Source organism: Falco punctatus (genome assembly GCF_963210335.1).
Source record: "Falco punctatus genome assembly, chromosome: 13".
Classification (NCBI taxonomy): domain Eukaryota; kingdom Metazoa; phylum Chordata; class Aves; order Falconiformes; family Falconidae; genus Falco; species Falco punctatus.
In genome coordinates, this window is record NC_137593.1 from 13,265,373 (window position 1) to 13,285,543 (window position 20,171).

The 20,171-nt window shown below is 46.0% G+C and overlaps 2 protein-coding genes across 4 annotated transcripts in view; one reads left to right on the top strand and one right to left on the bottom strand.

Moving 5' to 3' along the window:
- Positions 1-20,171, bottom strand: part of P3H2 (prolyl 3-hydroxylase 2) — an 84,475-nt gene that overhangs the window by 24,317 nt on the left and 39,987 nt on the right. Inside the window, exon 1 of one of the 3 annotated variants that reach the window (XM_080409431.1) lies at positions 18,131-19,579. The exons of the other annotated variants lie outside the window; for them this stretch is intronic. The gene's annotated coding sequence lies outside the window, so the exon portion shown is untranslated. Of the gene's footprint in view, positions 1-18,130; positions 19,580-20,171 lie in introns of those variants that run through there. 3 annotated transcript variants of the gene reach the window in all.
- On the top strand, positions 6,004-10,451 carry LOC308072482 (uncharacterized protein). The gene is made up of 2 exons (XM_080409436.1): positions 6,004-10,194; positions 10,226-10,451. The coding sequence occupies exon 1, from the start codon at positions 6,370-6,372 to the stop codon at positions 7,882-7,884; it is 1,515 nt and encodes a 504-aa protein (XP_080265562.1). The 5' UTR covers positions 6,004-6,369; the 3' UTR covers positions 7,885-10,194; positions 10,226-10,451.

Genomic DNA, 20,171 nt, shown 5'->3' on the forward strand with positions numbered 1-20,171 from the left:
GTGAAGCAGCCTTAAAGTTCATTAACACACCATCGCCTGCTCTTCAAAGACTTTACCAGTTTCTTGGGTTCCAACTCAAGATGAACAGGGTTGGTCACTGCCCTTGCTGCTACTGTGATAGGCGGCAGTAGTGATGCCTTCCTGGAGGCTCCACATGCATCTTTTCAGGTCTTCTCCACTTTCAAAATGCAGACAACCTCCAATGTGCTTTGGACAGTTCCTTTCAGACCACCCCAACTGCGTGCTGCTGCTCACCAGTCACTCTGGTAGACTCAAATCCAAAACAGAACAAATTTGGAGAAATGCCACAGGGAAAACTTCTCATGAGAAAGGAAACTTAGGAAGGGTTTGGGGATTTTTGTTGTTCAAATAAGCAGTTTTTCAGTACACAAACACATGCATATTGGTAGGTACACGGTCAAAACAACTGACTAGACATCGAATTAGTCTCCAGAAAGTGGCAGATACTTGGAAATTTAAAACAAAACTGAACAAACCACTTCAATATTCTTCATGGAACAAATTCTTTCAATTAGCCAAGATAGAAATTAGATTTCCTAACCAATCTCTCACTTGAGCCGTGCTGGTAGTATCTTACATAAGTGCATGTGCACACACCAGCGGACTGAGGGCATCCCCCGCCTGAAAAGACCATTTTGCATTGAGAAAGCAGATCAGACTGAGACCCCTCTTTCCGTCCCTCTCTGACATTCTTCTCTTAAACTGTTCCCAGGCAGGTAAGAATGAAGATTTTCGCATGTTTCTGGCTGTGCATTATATGCTTCACTGCACACATGATGTAACAAATGCTGCAGAAGGAGCAGGGCATTACTCACAGCAAGTGACTTGCAAAACCACTTCCCAGCAGGAAGGACCCTTCCCACATAAATCTCAAACACATTGAGGCATTGCAGAGCAAGCAGTGGGAAATGTGTTTGTGTTTACTGAACCTTCGATCTGACTGATTGTGAAAAACACTCTAAGCCAGATTTTGTCCTGCATAAACACTCTGTTCTGTCTAACATATTCTGACGACAGCTAAGTTGTGTGTGAAAGAGATTCTCAAGAAGGAAAAATTCCTAGGATATGCAGTGTGGGGCCTCCTGGCAAAAAAACAAAACCCATAGAACTGGGTTTTTAAAGCCTGGGCAAGAAAGAAACCCCTTGTAGGTGAGATTCTTCCCTCTGTGCCAGTAGACAACAGTCAAGATCACAGACAGAAGCTGGCAGTACATGGATTTCAGCACATTACTCTGTACAAAAAAGTCACTTTTGTCCAGTTGATAGCTGGTGAGTTGTCCCCTTCCCTCCATCCGCAAACAAAAAAACATGCTGCCAACACACCATGGCCATGCTACAGTCAGTGCTGTGAAACACCCTGCACCCTGGACCATGGGCTCTGAGCAGCTCCTCCAAAAGCTGTGTCTGGGCTAGAAATGGGTTTTTTCTCTATACTTTAAGGATGCCAGCATAATTCGAAAACTAAGTAAGAGTTTCCATATTAATTATCACTGGAAGTGGTGGGATGCTTTCAGTCCTCAGCAACATGTGCAGATGGTTACCCATGAGGCTCCTACACCCCAGAGTTTTCCTTGGTCAGGTAATTAGACATGAGCCAGTGGCCCTTGGGGATGAACAGCAAGGGAGAAGTAATATACTTACAGACTAATGGCAAAAGGCAGTGCTAGATACTAAAAGGGGGGTGGGGGTAGGTATAAAGCCAGCCAGGCTTTCCAGGACAGAGGTTTTCTCATGCATGTCCTTCCTTCTGTTGTTACAGCATCCCTGTGGCAGCCCCAGTCATTGCACACCTGGGAAAGTATCAGTCAAAGATTAGCCTGTGTGTTTTAAGCTAATGAAATCGAGCAGCTGGGAACAAGCAGTATGTGACTATCCCCTTCTCACAGACCACCAGCAAGAGTCCCATGGGCCACAGCCTGTCAGGCAAATAATGAGCTTTCATCTGATATATTGGCTGATAACAGACAGAGAGGCAGGTGGTCCCCTTCAGAGAGTCTCGGAAATACCTGGGAGGACAGAGGTGAATCTTGCTAAACCCACTGGCAAGGAGCGAGGGAGCCCCTTTGCCCGTGAAGGGAGGAAGGTTAAGGTTGTAATGCTTCAATCTTATTAAGTCTAAAACTGATCACATGCTTTTAGGGGGAAAACAGAACAAAACAAACTTGGCAGGCAGTTAAAAGGGCTGGGGGGTGCATCATGTAAGTGTGAGTCACAGGAGGAAACAGGCAGGGCGCTCTCTCCAGCAGATACCACAGGAACATATTCTACATTTCCACAAAGTTTTCCAGCCTTAGCAATCTGAAGGCTTAATTTGGGCCAGAAATAAAGCAAACTCTGTGATGAAAGAACTGAGGCAAAGTGATGACACGGACATTGAGTGGGAAACGCTTGGGACAGGATCACTGCACGGTGCTGTTGCAGACAGTCCTACAGTGTCTAAGATCCCAACACAAGTATAATCCGCAACACAGAGTCATCAGCACAGAAACAAACTTAACAGTAAAAGTAGGATGAAGGCCAAAGCATGCTGCAGCATGTCTCTATCAAAAGACTTCTCATCAGTAAAGGATTTCACTAAAACAACAGTGTCACACAACCTCCTTACCAACGAGGGGACGAGAGTTATACTCCTGTGACTTAACCGATGAACAAACACTGATATGGAGAAATAGTGTGAAATGGGGACAATGGACATCGATTGTGATTGTATATGTCTGCTCAGGAATGTGTGTATGGTGACTAGTCATGGGTGCGGTGTCTGGTCACATAGGCACACAGCTCTGAGGAGACTACAGTTTTGAGGAGACGCCTGCCCTTCTTCCTCTAACAAAGGGGCTATTTAAAAGAGAATGAGAGAAGATGAGAGACATTCAAATGCTATCTAGAGGGAGGGAGTGCTAAGTCTCCTTGCTGGAGAAGATTGGATGGTCACAAGGACACGAATCACCTTTCCTTGCTGAAGAAGATCAGATGGTCACAAGAACATGAATCACCTACAAGACCTGCAAGACCACCACATTCCAGGAAACGGACTGATAAGCTAATTAACATACGAAGCGGGGTTTAGGTAACAAATATGTATAGGCGCTAATTGAATATTCATTTGTTTCATTGTATAAATGTGGGATGGTTCGTCACTTCGGGCATGCACGCTTGTGGAGGAGCGATCCCCCGTGCATCTGCGCGCAATAAACATACCTACTTTATAACTTTCGAGTTATAGAGTCTAATTCCGCACGTCAGTTTTGGCGAGCCAGGCAGGAGGATTTCTGCTCGGCTGAGGGACCAGCTGCGGAGCGGACGCTCCTAGGCGCGCCCCGGGAGATTTCCTCGGAGGAGCCTCCTCTTCTCAGCTGTTCACCCGGGAGCAGAAGAGAACCCCTGGATTCACGGATAAAACGGTATGTTTAGTAACGGGGCGGCTGGTGAGACGCACGGAGACGTCCGGCGCGCAGCGTAGTCCCCAGGAGGAAAGGTACCTTGGGAGGGGGTTTGCTGACCAAGGGGTGGCCGCTAGCGATCTTGAGGGCAGATCGAGCAAACCCGAGGTTACTGCCATTCCTAAAAGCCCGGAGGCCTCGTGACGGAAAGCGGGGGGCGGGACGGAATAAGGCGGAATCTCACAGGAACAAGAGGGACCTCTTAGCAAAAGTAAAAGGGAAACTTTTGCGTAGGAAAAAAGGGGGAAGCTAAAAACTTCCATTGGGTTGTCTTAAGAATTGGGGAATTCCTAGAATATAACAACTGAAATAGCGCTCTGTGTCTTGTTTGTTCTGTGTGTTGTCTTGTTACATGTTCAAAACTTGGAGTTATGAAATGTATGTTGAAAAATAATAATATTCTGGTAATTCGTGGCAAATAGCGGAAAACTTAACACTCTGCTTAAGACCAGGAAAAATGTGGGGTTTTGTTTGTTGTTTGTTTTTTGGCAATTGTTCATTGAAATGCATACTTTGTGAACTGTCAGTGTTCCTAAAAGTTGTACATAAGTGCACGGTACCGTATAGCATACTGCTTGTGTGACTGAGGGCTGCCCGGAGAGTGTGAATGGTGTGATTGAGATGCGCATTTTGATTTTCCGTGTATGGCTTAATTATTTTGACTGAGTGTGAGTGCAAGAGTGCTTGAGACACGCGTTTGAGTGCAATACGAGTAAGGAGCTCTATCCGCGTTTCCGACCTTGGGTGGCTAAGGCGGCCGGAGAAAAACAAAGTAATTAAAATTGTAAAATGGGAAATGGAAGGAGTAAGCCCTGTGAAAAATCGCCCTTGGGTTGTATATTAAAACATTGGAGTGATATCGTAGAACATGGTGGTACCGAAAACAGAAGGAAATTGATTAAATATTGTAATCAGTGGTGGCTTTTGTATAAATTGGAGTGATGCGAAATGGCCTCAGGAGGGAGGAACGTTAGATTATAACACTCTCCTGCAATTAATGTTGTTTCTGAGGAGAGAGGGAAAATGGGACGAAGTATCGTATACAGACATGTTCTTCGTCCTTCAGGACAAATCCGAGTGGCAAAAGGACTGTGGATCCTATGGTACTAACACTAGAAAGAGTGCGGGATTAACATCACCTGATCTTTGATTATGGCTCTAGAAAAGGATAGAGAAAAAAAAAAAAAAAAACAACAACAACTGAGACCTAAACTAGAAAGATGTTCTTGTTGAAATTTTTGTGTTTAAAAGCTCAGGTTGCGGTTCCTTCTGTGGAGCAACCAGAATGAAACACGTTGTAAGATAAAAATTTGTACTAATGTATGTAAAACCTGAGGGGGGTGGGGTGGGGTGGAGAATCAAAGACCTTGTGAAAGTGTTAAAGTATTGGGGTGAGTTTGTACAAACCCCCGTACCCCCTCGAAGGTGCGACTGAGTCATGCTGGATGCACGGCAGGGTGTTTGCTATTTGCCTGCGGAGGCTGATATGTAATAACACAGACTTAAAGCAACAAGTAGCAGATTTGCATTCAGGGTAAGAAAGAGTTAAAGCAGAAATGCTGCTGCAGAGGCAGGCCTGTGTAACCTGCAGAGCAGGAACAGCATCTCCTGCCCCGAATCCTCCTGATGGTGGGGAGGAGGGGATTGCTGTTGCTGACAATTGAGCAGAAGGACCTGACAATGTCACCCCAATTGCTGCAGCATTTGCAGTACAACAGGACCCCTAACTGCCCTTTAGGGCAGGGAATGGGTATGAGGTGGAATTTTAGTGAATACGAAACCAACTTATTTGTTGAACTTCAGTAAAAAAATAATTATTTGTTACAGTTGTGGGAGCTGCTGGCCACCAGGAAAACATCCTGAAACCTTTAAAGTACAAACTAAGAAAACAAACAAGAATGCCAAATTCCCCAAAGGCCCTTCTTGGTAGGGACTTATTAGAACAATTGGAGGCAACAATCAAATTTAAAAAAGGGGAAGTTACTCTGGAGGTAAATGATCACCAATACATACAGGTTATGAGCCTATCTTTGGCCAGTACTCCTATAAAAAGGGAAATTGATACCAGAATTATTGATCAGGTATATCCCGGAGTATGGGCAATTGACATGCCGGGACGTGCCAAGAATGCATCACCTGTTATAGTAAAATTAAAGGAAGGACAGGGTGCGATAAGAATTAAACAATACCCACTGAAAAGGGAAGATAGGGAAGGAATTCGTCCAAATATAGAGCGATTCATAGAATTAAAACTACTAAAAGAATGTGAGTCAGAATTTAACACACCTATCCTCCCAGTTAAAAAACCTGATGGGTCTTATAGGATAGTTCAAGATTTAAGGGCCATTAACAAAATAACAGAGGATCTGTATCCTGTAGTAGCTAACCCCTATACCTTACTAACCACCCTGATACCTGACCTAGCTTGGTTCACAGTTTTAGACTTAAAAGATGCCTTCTTTTGCCTCCCTCTCCATGAAGCCAGCCAAAGAATTTTTGCTTTTGAATGGGAAAATCCCAGAAGCAGTCGAAAGACCCAGCTCACATGGACGGTGTTGCCACAGGGGTTTAAAATAGCCCCACAATTTTTGGAAACCAATTAGCAAAGGATTTGGAGTTATGGGAACCACCGTCAGGAGAAGGGAAAGTGTTACAATATGTAGACGATCTTCTTATTGCAACCAGAACCGAAGAATCTTGTATTATTTGGACTGTGAGCCTGCTGAACTTTCTGGGACTACAAGGATATCGGGTTTCTAAGAAGAAGGCACAGGTGGTGTTACAACAAGTCACATACCTAGGGTACGAGATCAGTGCCGGACAACGGGTCCTAGGGAAGGCCCGAAAAGAAGCCATATGCCAAGCCCCCCGACCACGAACTGTAAAGGAACTGCAGACATTTCTGGGAATGACAGGATGGTGCAGGCTTTGGATATGTAATTATGGCTTGCTTGTTAAACCATTATATTCCCTGATAGCAGCTAATCAGAAGGATCTTCAGTGGGATGCTGAATCAGACAGAGCTTTCCATGAACTGAAGAAAGCCTTGATGTCGGCACCAGCACTAGGACTTCCTGATGTGAGTAAGCCATTTTTCCTATTTTCCCATGAGAAACAGGGAATGGCATTAGGAATACTGGCACAAGATTTGGGACCATACAGACGGGCAGTGGCATACTTCTCTAAACAGCTGGATGCCACTGCAAAAGGGTGGCCTGGTTGCCTGAGAGCAGTAGCAGCTGTCATCCTAAACATCCAGGAGGCCCGGAAGTTTACCTTGGGCCAGAAAATGACTGTCTTAGTATCCCACACAGTGTCTGCAGTCCTTGAAACAAAAGGGGGGCATTGGCTCTCCCCACAGAGATTCCTAAAATACCAGGCCATAATGGTGGAACAAGATGATGTTGAGATCGTGACTACAAACATCGTCAATCCGGCCTCGTTTCTTAATGGGAATGTTGGCGAATCAGTCGATCATGACTGTCTAGAAACAATCGAAGCCACTTATTCTAGTAGGACAGATCTCAAGGATGTTCCTATTAATGGAGCTGAACATTGGTTCACAGATGGGAGCAGCTATATGCTGAATGGAAAGCGACATTCCGGATATGCTGTTACAACCTCTGAAGAAGTGATAGAATCGGGACCGCTACCAGCTGACACTTTGGCACAGAAGGCTGAAATCATAACCCTTACTCGAGCTCTGGAGAGAGCTCAGGGAAAACCTATAAATATTTGGACTGATTCTAAATATGCCTTTGGAGTGGTACATGCTCATGGAGCAATATGGAAAGAAAGGGGACTGTTAAACTCCCAAGGAAAAATCATCAAACATGCAGAAGAAATTTTGAAACTCCTAAATGTGGTCCAGCTTCCTGAAAGGGTGGCAATTATGCACATCAAGGCACACCAGAAAGTGAGCACAGAATTAGAAAGAGGAAATGAACTGGCGGACAGGGAAGCAAAACAGGCAGCCAGAAAAGCAATCAAGGTAGAGGGTGCGCTAATACCCGATGGACAAATATCTCTAGAAGGTAAACCAGACTATACTAAAGAAGATCGCAAACTGATTTCTGACCTAGAGGGATCATATAATGAGGAAGGGTGGGCTGTAATCTCACATGGGAGAATAGTGATTCCTTCCTACATGGTATGGTCAGTAGTTCGGGAAGAACATAGAAAAAGGCACTGGGGGGCAGAAGCTCTATATAAGGATCTCACTAAAAACATAATAGCACGAAATTTGTATACTACTATTAGACAAGTAACCCAACAATGTGATCTTTGTCTCCAGACTAATCCTAAGATTACCAAGGGGCCAAAGTTGGGAAAATTGGGAAAGGAAATGTTCCAGGGCAACATTGGCAGATTGATTTCTCAGAACTTCCTAAAAAAGGGGGGTATCGATATTTATTGGTACTAACAGATACCTTTTCAGGTTGGCCAGAAGCCTTCCCGTGCAGAACTGCTAAAGCCCGGGAAGTGACCAAAATACTGCTCCAAGAGATAATACCTAGGTTTGGAGTCCCAGCGGTAATGTCCTCGGATAGAGGACCACATTTTGTGTCCAGAATAGTGCAACAGATCAGCCACCATCTAGGAATAGATTGGCAATTACATACCCCATACCGACCACAATCGAGTGGCCAGGTGGAAAAGATGAATCATCTAATCAAACAACAGATTGTCAAGCTAGGCCAAGAAACAAATCTAACTTGGCCCCAGTCTTTGCCATTAGCTCTTACACGAATTCAAACTAGACCAAGAGCAAAAGAGGGGCTTAGCCCATTTGAAATTTTGTATGGACGACCCTATGGGGTACAAAAGGGGACGTCTTCACAGATTGGTGAAGAAACAATGACTTCCTATATGGTGGCACTAAACAAACAATTAATAAGAATTGAGAAGCATGTGATGGGAACACGCAGTAGGGGTCTGGATGGACCTGTTCACGATATACGACCAGGGGACTATGTATACGTTAAGTGTTTTGCAGATAAAACCCTGGAACCACAGTGGACCGGACCTTTTCAAGTCCTACTCACCACCTACACCGCAATCAAGGTTGAGGGACAGAATTCTTGGATTCACCATACCCGGATCAAGAAAGCCCCTGCAACTTCCTGGAAAGTAACCCCAGATAAAAAAGAACTGAAACTTAAATTTACTCGGACAAATGGGAACAATGTGGGTGACAAGTAAGTGAACCTGAGCGGTTGTGGATCCACCATATGGGAAGGGCACCACAACAAACAATATAGAACAAAAGAGTCTGGGACTGAGCCAGTGGCCAGTCTTGCCCAATTTGTTATCAGTAAGCCCCAACTCAAACAAAGATATTTTTGATCAAAACAGATTTTATATGTATATGTGAGGAACGTTTAGATTCTTAAAATGATCAATAGTGGGTTTAAACCATTTGTGTTTTTTTTTGTACCCTCTCTCTTGCCTACAACCAAGAGCCTGATAACTGGCCTTGGAATCATGCCCAGAAAAAACACACTGGAATAATGGGAAAGGTGGACTCAAAGACGAAACTAGCTATGGTGTTTTTTTCTGAAAATAAGGTGTACCAAAGGAATCAATGGGATCGGGAGGATGTACACAAAGTCGACCGATTATGGGGAAAATTAGGAGATAGGATAAAAGTAGGGTGCCAAACATATAATGAAAAGGATGACACCAAGATTTCAGGAGACACCCTGATTAATGTCAGAAAGGTAGATAAGGAATTTACCCTTCTAAATACAACCATGTGCTTTAATTCACGGGAATGCTGGCACAATTTTACCTTAACCGAGCCCATCTTTATAATATGCCTAGGAAAATATCCTTTTGAACATAGAACATGGGCCAGAAAGATAGGCGACAAGTGGCAAACCAGTAGATTTAGAATCTTGTATTATGCGAGAACAGCAGGGCTTCCTCTGTGAAAGCAATACTATAATGGCTCAGGATACTTGTTTAGATACAGATCAGAAAATATGCCATTTCGAGGCCCGACCAAATGCAAACTTGAAAACAGTAATTATATATGCAGGGAAGGGATGTGCGTGTTTGAGAACTAAGTGTAACACAATAACCATAGATGGGGAGGTAAAGGAGACTGCACAATATTCAAATTATTGTATTTGTAATTTCACTACTATAACAGGATGCGATTTTAGTTACTCAGCCCCAGTAGTGTCTCATCAATTCTTAAAATCTAACTTTACCCTATCACAGATGATAATTCCTACCCCCATAGGACTAAATATAAGCAGTATAAAAGAACTATTAAAACATGTAGATTTTACAACGTATACTGGAAGAAACCAAAGAAAAGGGACATGAAACTCTTCTTATGATCCATGATGTAAAAAAAAAAAAAAAAAAGGTAGAACAGGATGGAAACCATAATTGGTGGGATACTCTCTTTGGCTGGTCACCTTCTGCAACAGGAATTCTTAACACTATGGTACACCCCATTGTGATCTTATTGATCAGTTTAGGAATTTCCTTAATACTAACCATTATGTTCTATTTGTGGGTTTGGAGAATGTTTAAAAGGGTAACACTTATGTATGATGCTTTATATCATTCGGGAAGACTGCTTAAGTAAAAGAATTTACTTAGTTTGATAGAAAAGGGGGGATTGATATGGAGAAATAGTGTGAAATGGGGACAATGGACATCGATTGTGATTGTATATGTCTGCTCAGGAATGTGTGTATGGTGACTAGTCATGGGTGCGGTGTCTGGTCACATAGGCACACAGCTCTGAGGAGACAACTACAGTTTTGAGGAGACGCCTGCCCTTCTTCCTCTAACAAAGGGGAGACGGGGAGACGCCTGCCCTTCTTCCTCTAACAAAGGGGAGACGGGGAGACGCCTGCCCTTCTTCCTCTAACAAAGGGGCTATTTAAAAGAGAATGAGAGAAGATGAGAGACATTCAAATGCTATCTAGAGGGAGGGAGTGCTAAGTCTCCTTGCTGGAGAAGATTGGATGGTCACAAGGACACGAATCACCTTTCCTTGCTGAAGAAGATCAGATGGTCACAAGAACATGAATCACCTACAAGACCTGCAAGACCACCACATTCCAGGAAACGGACTGATAAGCTAATTAACATACGAAGCGGGGTTTAGGTAACAAATATGTATAGGCGCTAATTGAATATTCATTTGTTTCATTGTATAAATGTGGGATGGTTCGTCACTTCGGGCATGCACGCTTGTGGAGGAGCGATCCCCCGTGCATCTGCGCGCAATAAACATACCTACTTTATAACTTTCGAGTTATAGAGTCTAATTCCGCACGTCAACACTACACAAGTAACGTGGGGGGACTGGGCACGGCAGGCTGATGCCATCCATGTGCCTACAAGAATAAGGCAAAGCAGGTTATTCTGGTGAACTTCTGGGTATCAGTACTTCTGCCTGGAAAAGATCAATGGTATGTCTCCAGTATGTGTGCAAGAATCCAGCAACACAAGTTGGAGACTGGATCCCAAATTAGCAGAACTGTCACATATCGTCTGCTTTCCAGATACTGCATTTTCCCTGCTTTTACATATCTTCCCTCTCTTGAGACCCAGAAAGTAACAGCTTTACAGTTTAGATGTGAATTTTCTCTAGCATCCTGCCTCCCTCGGACATTGCAACTAGGTGAGGTGTGCTGGTTGACAACACAAGGCGCTGGGGCAGAGTCCTAACCAAGCTGTCTCCATGCTGGTATCTATAGAAATAATTACTAAAACACTTACAAAAAACACAACAGAAAAATCTGAGACAAGCAGAAAAATTCTTACAGAGGAAACTTTCCACCCTTTCCAGGGTTTAGCAGTGGCTCAGCACCTTTTAAAAGAGTCAGACATGATGAGCTGCTGAATGCCCTTCGGGAGCCAAAGTTTCCTGTGAAAATGTGTATGCTTGTCTGCTGTCACCCAACCTCATCCAAGCAGCTATGCGTGCCCCTAGGAAAGGCCTTTCTGAGGGGACACGTGAATTACCACTCGTGACCACCCTGGAGCCAGAAAGCCACTGCTGACCTGGTGATAAAAGTTTTTGCATCCCTTTTCTGATGCAAATATTGTCAAAGGGCTTATCTAAGCCCTGTCCCAAGCCTGAAAACAACCTCTCCCTACCCTTCCCTTGAGCAACAGAAAGGTCATCTCCTGAAGAAGGTACGGACTGACCCTGACAGTGATTATGTTCAGTTTATCGTATTAACACCAGAGCATTTGTTTGAAAAGCAGAGTGCATAGCCCTGAGGGTGGGCTGCAAACAGGACTGTGCTATCTGAGATAGAGGCTATCTCCCTCTGCACTGAGCCACCATGGGACAGCAAAGGGAGGAAACAAACCATAAACCCCAAGGAGAAAACAGACTCACAGCATATCTATTCATTGTCCCCTCACCTAAAACCCCTGATAGTCTTCAAGGAAATTGTTCTAATTACTGTGTTTCTTCCTGATACAATGTTTCTGGAATACCTTTTCTAAGGCTCAAGTCATAAACCAATGGATCATGACTCACAACCGCTGAATGCCTGGAAACCATCATGACGGTCATGGACGTTAGAGTATTGCAGACCTGATTAAATAAATCATCAACAAGCATTTTGCAAAAACTAAAGAAGACCTACAAATCAGGGGATGGGCTCTGCTCACCATGATGGGAACTGACCAAGGGGAAGCAAACTGAGCTTATGCTTTAAGTGACTTTGGAGAAAACTGCCATCTTTGAAAATAAACTTCTGTGCTGATCTGATACATTCACCACTACTGGGCCAGCATCAAGGCACTGCACTGGAAGCAAAGCTTGCAGAGAAAGGTAGACAGTACAAGGAGGGAAGTGAAAATATATCCATAGTTCTGCAATACCTCAGCTGGTCTGGAAAGCAAAGGAAAGGTCTCGCAAGGGTAACTACGTGTATAGGTTGCCCAACTAGTTCAGGCCAAAGGTTCATGTATTGCTGTGTGACCAGGGATGGCCACTTGTAGGCAGAGCGTAAGGACGTGGCAGGTACGCAGAGACTTGCACACAGGGTTTTGTCAGTGAAAGCAGCAGCTTACAGGCTTTCTGAATCAGGATTTGCCTCTGGACCACTGTGCTTAAAAGCCACTGACGGACCTATCCTCCGGGGAACTGTGTAATCCTTTCTGGAACACATTTATACAAGCTGCAATAAATAAGGGATTTGGGAGCTTTTAAGACAACAGTATATTATTTTCACCAGAGTAGATGTGTGGCTGAGAAAGACCTACTGCTAGGCTACGTTAAGAGTTTTCAGAAAATGTGGGAGTTGCTGCCAAATACACCCGTAGGCACGTTTACATGCCTGGAAGGCAAGAGCCATTGTAGCAACACTGCAAACCCCCTCATGTTCCTACAATATTTGTCACACTAAAACTCAAACCCATCTGAGTAAAACAGAGATTTTCCTAAATAAATAAATAAATAAATAAATAAATACAGGGGTTTCCCACAAGAATGCATCCTCTGAAAGGAAGGCAAACAAAACAGGGCAGGAGAGGGGGCCTACAACCCACCCTTTCATACAGAACTAAGAGCACATCGGGGCTCAAGGGTGTTCCCTTGGTAGACAGGATGGGTATGCTGACATGAGATGGACTGTGTTGATTTCACAGTGTACCAACTGCCAGACACGTTCTCAGCAAAATCTGACCCTGAAAATCCTGGAGGAGAGGTTCCCGTTCTTAAAAGCTTCTGACTGCTGCAGCTGAGGTTGACACACGGAACAAAAGCACGCTGAAGAACCCACCTTCATGCACTTCCACCTTCAGTTCATCCAGCACTACTGAAGAAACAAGTATTTCATTTGGCGAGGATGTAATTCTACCCTTGCAAATGTGACTCTTACCCTACTCCAACTCCCCAAGCTTTGATGAGCACTGTTACTAATTTGAGAGAGAAATTGCTGGCTGTGAGAGAAGAGTAACACCAGTCTCCAGAATGACACCTCTGAGCCCCGAGGCACGTTACAGAGAAGTAACTCTTCTGAGCTGCTGCTCAGGCTCCTGGTGCAGCTCCAGCTTCTCCTGTGGAGTTACAGCAGGGTGAATTTGGCTCATGCTTCAGTGAGCGAGGCCACATACCATTGGACAATTGCCTCCATACATGACACACACCACAAGTCTCAGCTGGATTTGCTGCTTCTGAAACGAAAACACTTTGCTTGCTTTCCCCAGCCATAGCTTGGTAATCATTACTAAACACTTATCAACTAGACGGCCTTCATTTCCTGAGAGCCTGGACCTAATTACACCAGGAAATGCTCTGCTTTTTTCTTCAGACACTGAGAAATGCCGGTTTCTGAGCCCTCCTCCTACAAAGTCAAACTCTGCTCTGATTAGTAGTGGATAGGGGAGGGAAAAAATGCAGCCAAATCTCAAAAGGCAAACAACAGCGATTATTCACAGAGATGCCCTGGCTTCACTCTACATCATTAATAATAACAATAAAATGTCACAGTTATTTCATCTCCCCTCCCTCTCTTATTAATCTTAGCTGAGCCCTGTGAGGCCCCTGCAAAGAGGTATCATTTTCCCCGGCTTGCAGGTAGGGATCCGATGTCTCACAGTAAATCAGAACCAGATCTCAGGGTCACTGGCTCCTAACGCCATTCCTCGAAGGAGTGAGACAAGCCCCCTCAGCTCCATTTCTTTATCAGGACGTTCAATCCAGCAGTGGGATGAAGGAGCCTTTGCCAAACGTGCTGCATACAGAGCAGCACTTTCAAATCCCTCCTTTGTGCCACAGGGCCAGCTGGGATGTTGAGTTACAATCGCGCGCTTGTAACAGAGTTTAGAATACCACAATCAAATCAAACTGTTGCTTAATTAGTGTATCAAAAGAACTCTACAAACGCACAGTAATGGAGTTATAATGCCAGTAGTACCAAATCGGAAGATGTGCTGCTGCAGCAGCATGAGTTCTACCCTGTGAGCTGCCACCCATCCCGGCAGGCAGCCAAGCAGCAGCTGCGGGTGCCGCATCTGATGGGAGCGACCTACAGCAAACCTGCTTGGGGAAGAAAGGTGAGGAAGACTGGTGCTAAGGGGTCGTGTTTCCTCTGACTGAGGTTTCCAGGCAGTCTCACTAATTCTATTATCCTGGCTTGGGAAAGAGCCTACAGAAAGGCTGGTGGAGTTGGTGGAACAGCAGGGTAGGATGTGTCAGCTCCCAGTTTGGCCAGTGCATGTGTGGCCAAAGGTGTGACCCAGGAGGAAGTGGGCATGTGTCTCTCCTTGAGAGCAACCAATGCGCCCTCTACAAAGGGCTGATCAGCAGCACATCCCACATTTCTGACTCTGGGTTGCTCTCTTACAGGTATGCATCTTCACCTTTCTTCTTTCTCCCAGCTAAAAGCTGGCATTAAGACACAGACCTATTACCCTGGGCAAGAGCAGTCCATGGACTGGACTGCTGGGGACTGGTATAATCTAGGATGGCCAGTGAATCACAGCCTGCACTTCCCATTGACTGCTCCAGCACTGGTGACCAAGCACCAAAGTAGAAGCACCGAAGAGACTGAATGAAACAGAGCTGAGGTTTTTTGCACCACCATCCTCCTTGGCCTCCCACACAAACACGTTGCCAGTGATGCAGTTTATTTATAATCTACAGTACAACGTGCACATGGCTTGGAGATTGCAAGCCTGTGCCTGTATTTCCTTGGCATGTCTGTCTGGACTTTTCCTGCCAATACAGCACACGAGGGAAGCGGCTGCAGGCTCAGGGTGCTTTGGCAAATCACCTCTCACCCCTGACACATATTAAGCCCGGCCTCTGCAGCTCTGTCACGATTGTAGCAACTTCTGTGGCCCTTCAGCAATGGAGTCTTCTCATTTCGGGCGGGCAGATGACACTTTTGGGAGCATAGTGCTTTGCAGCACGGGAAGAGCTCAGTCCTTGGGCAGTGAGGCTGCTGTGCCCTGACGCTGTGTCCTGCACAGGGACATCTGCAGCAGCCACTTGCAGAACACAACTTCAGACAGGAGACCTTTGTTCACCACTGGAACCAACACAGAGACAAAATGCACGAATACCTCCCTCTAGGCAGATAAATACTTGGTCTGCACAGGTTCCTGTACTGGGGACAGATATAGGCAGAGCCAGGCTGGATGCCAGCCACAATCTGAGCAAACGCACACATGTAACGTTCAGCTCCAACTTCTGACACCCTTGTGGCCCTACTAGCTGGAAACCCTGTAGGGACACACTCCTCCACAGCTGCCTCCATGTAAAGGGCTTAAAAGCACCCGCGGTGGTGGGTGATATTCACTGGTCTCCTACCCAAGTGCTGGATCCTCAGTTTCTCAACTCTCAGCAGCACCAGGAAGCAACATCCTAAAGAATGTGTGTGTCGCTTGTAGGCAGAATGCAGGTGTTTATTCCATTACTGCTTGCTTTGCTGTGCCTGCCTGGGACGGGGAAAGCAGCTGACTGGTGTGGCTCCAGCAAAGGATGGCAGCCCTCTGGAGAGGGAACCCCGCCAGCAGCTGCAGGATGAACAGCAGCCCAGAGCCTGCAGGGAGCCGGACACTAGTATCATGCAGCTGCGTACGCGGCAGTGGTGTCTCTCGCAGGGATGCTGGCAGGGACCCCCCGAGCACAGGCTGTTATGACTCACAGCACCGACACAACTCTGCATCCCGGCCGCCAGCTGCAGCCCCACCACTGATGTCACCCTGGCAGGCTGAGCCACGTTACCCGCTGTCTGGGGCAAAACTGTTTTCTAGTATGCAAAAAATGAGAGGCTGTCTGCCCTCGCTGAGGACACGGCTGAAGTCATGCTCCTGCCAGAAGCCAGTGTTTTCTGAGCACTTCCGAAGCGAGTCTGGATTTCTGCTTTTAATTCCTGGCTCCGGTTCTGACTTACTGGGAATTCTTCTACCAGCCACTAAGCATCTCCATGACTCAGTTTCCCTGTTAAACAGGAGCATGAACCTTTTGGCCCTGGCTGCTGGGAGGCTGAATGACGGCATTTAAATACCTCAGATGACATTTCAGGGCTTAAGACATTGCAAGATTTTTCTGTTGATTTTAAAATTATGCACTGGTCTCCTGTCAGGGCTCACTCAATCCTTGTAAGTGGCTCTTTGTCACTGTTCTCATCCACACCCTGGTTCCTCTTTGAAAAGCAAATACCATAAAAGGCTGTTTGTAGAGACTGAGATCTGGAAAGGAGAAGTCAAATAGGGTCAGGTTCACTACGGCTTTGCTGCCCTGAGCTGCGGCCAGGGAGAGGTGGCTTCCCACTCCTCCCACAATCTGCAGGGAACAGCAGCCCATCTGTCTGAGGAGCCTCTGACGTGGGTGGGTGTCTCCTGCCCCTTTGCAAAGAAACGTTTCATCTCCAGTGGAAATAGTGAAGATGGAAAAGGAGGATGATGCCAAGATTAAGTAAAAGAATTTGGAAAATAGCAAGCGACCCTAATCAATCACGCTTGGACACTGAGGGTTTTATGTGCACAAAGGCTTCACTTAAATTCTTTTTTGCATTTATCCACAAGAAAGAAAAAATATAATCTGGTGGCTGAGGAAATTGCCAGATGTTGATTCACCCTTGCTTTCTGCAAATATTTCTATTTTGTCGAAAACTCAATTTGCAAACTCAGGAACCCTCAAAAAATAGTACTTTTTTTTTTTTAAGAAAATAAAACCTGCAAGCAGCTTCAATGACAGCACATGACATGGATGAAGGCAGGGGAACTCTGCCACCTAGCAGATTCATGCTGCTAACTTTTCCCTGGTCTGGAGCAGCAGAACCGAACCAGTTGCTCTCTTGCAACCAAGTACCAAGTCTGGGGGTCTTCCCCGGCATGGAGAAGAGAATGTTTAAAGAAACAGATATGTCAATGGAGGGATTTTTGAAAGAAAATATGGCTAACTATTAATAAACCTTATAGGTTAAGGATCCTAATCATCATCTGATTCACGAAGGTCCTTTAACTTGGCTAAAGATGATCCAGGGCCACAACTGAGAGGTGCAGAGACTGAAATGGATGCCACAGAAGGCAGTGAGTTAGCCAGGATGCAATGACATCCCGTGGGACTCACCCCAAAACACCTGAATGGAAACCACGAGCCCTAAGAAATCCCATCAAAGCCAGTAAGAAGGATTTGCATTTTATATCTCAGTCTGAAGACAGCATTTCCAGCACAGCAGCCCCTTAGAAACAGGTCAGGGGATACTGCAGTATCAACTTTAAAAAGACATTACTTCGGAAATCATCTGTGACTTCATACCTCATCTCTCCTAAGGTTGAAAGCACGCTTGCTCAGCCTGAGTAACCCACAAAACCTAGAGCCAGTAGGTATGGCTTCCCAAAAAAAACTAAACCTATGCCCTGGTTGCACCAGGCAATGGTACACCACAGACCATGGAGCCAACAGTGGGTCTCTCAGGCCCTGCACACCACCATGCACCGCTACCAATATCTCAGAGCACCACATGCTGCAGAGTGCGGGAGCTGCACCACTTTGCAACATTCTAAACATAAATTTACAGCCAGCTACTGATGGATTAAATAGGAAGGAGGGAGACCAAGTCACAAGTCTATTGTCTCATTTACTCATTTAGCCTCCTGGCACGTGCACCTAACCATAATACCATATTTAACTTCGTTTTTGTTTTTAAAACGAATCACTTTGAACTTACTTTCCACAAAGTCCTTCTGTTTGATTTAGTGCACAACAGCTGTTCATTTCAAGAAGCCATTGGAAAAACATTCATCTGCTCCCAGCCCAGACTACAGACTACTGTTAAAAAAGCAGAGCATACTTGTAAAATTAAAAAAAAAAAAAAAAAAAAGATGCTTTAAAAAGTACAAATATGAAGAACTTTTGACAAAGGTGTTTTGGTCGTTGCTGAGGATAATTCAAAACAGAAATCACCACAGGTGTCGCTTCACTAGAAAAACACAGCTTTCCATCCAAAATAAATCTGGGCCACAGAATAGCATCCACATGACCCAACCAGTGACTTGGTTGGCAAATGGAGGCATGGGCAGACTTGCATAGCTAGCACCAGTACTGCATTCAGCCCTCTGGGTTATTATTTACAGATGCTTCCTATGACGACAGCATCTCTTCCCTCCTGCTCCTTGGGAACGCAGGGTGCTCCTGAGCCTCTGCCCATGCCGGGAAGCACAGCTCCCCAGGCTGAAGCTGCTCTGGAGGTCCAACAAAGTAGTGAACAGGTCTCTCAGTTGCACTGCAAAGCCCAGCAAAGCGTGGCATGGTGGGACAGAGCCCAGAGCCTGTGGCAGGGCCCTGGGCTGCACCTCCAGGCCCTCAAGGTCAGGCAAAGCATGCTCAGCTCGTGCTGCCGGGCTGCGGCACAGGCGTGTGCAGCAGGAACATCCCAGAAATAATGCAAATATAAAAAAACCCACCCGGTTTCCACTGATGGCAGCAGAAAGCTCTCTGGCCGCCAAACCATAAAGAATCTGGAGACATTTCCCCCCTCATCTCACCTGACACGAGAGCTGAGCCAAACTCATTCTTCAGCAGCTCTCCAAAGGGCTTACTGCAAGACCATCCATATGTCTGACTCCCAGTTGCGCACAGACCTGTCCTTCCACTGGCGAGGTGAAAGGGCTCTGATTTACAGGGCACTGATAGCAGCACAAGCACTGTCTTGTGACGGGTGAGGAGGGACAAACACCAACTTCCAATTTTACAGCAACCCCAGGCTGGATTTTACACCAGACCAACAGCAGCAGTAGCAGCTTCTGACTCCTGCGAAAAAACAGAGCCCCAGCTGAGCTCCTCAGCAGCTGTGCACCTCGGTTTGCCCCAGTGTGCGGGCAGGGCAGGGTGGGCTTCTCACTGCAGCTTGAGATTCAAACTTGCCTTCATGGGTTGAGGGCCGCCCACCGTGCCTGGACCCCTCAAACCAGGGCTGCAAGGCAGCCGCCGTACCTCACTCATTGCCACATCACACGCTTTTCTCCTGCGCCCAGCAGGTCGGGGGGCATGCCAGCACTTCGGGTCCCAGGCTACGCAGGGAAAGAGGCCAGACTTACACGCCTATTAATGGCATAGAAAAACAGCCCTCTTCATCAGCCCTGCCATGGAAAAGTTGTTCCTTAACGTACCTGGCAACAGTGGTCTGAAGAGACAGCTGAGCAGGCCAGGGCAGCCCCAAAAACGTACAAGGTGGGTAACTCCTTCTCCCGTGCCTAAGTCAACTGAGGGCTTTAAGATGCCCTGACCCCAGAGCACTCATGAACAAGGCTAAGGGAAGGCCCCAGAGACCAAGGACGGGAAGAGAGGGATGGCGAGGACAAAGAGGGATACAATGAAATTTAGCTTTTGGAAAGCAGATGGGCCCAACTCATGCAACAAGGCTTGACAATCCCTCAGGCAGGATGTCAGCGATGACATACCATCATGTTGCTGTGTCAACAGCTGACACATCGCAGCAGGGTAATTGCACAGACTCCCACGTTATTTTAAAAGCTCTCTTTGAAATTGCAGAGCTAGGGCAGAGGAGCTTCAAGCCTTACAGAGCAATGGCTCTGTAGCAGACACACTGCTGTGGGAGACCTCAATCCCTGGGGAACCAGCCTGTGCAGAGGAGCTGCAGCCAGCCCTGCCATATGCAGAAGGCATCTGGGGCTCATCGCAGATGGCTGCTGACACAAGACCAAAGCACCAGTCTCCCTTCCCTTTCCCCCTCCAAGAAAACACTACTT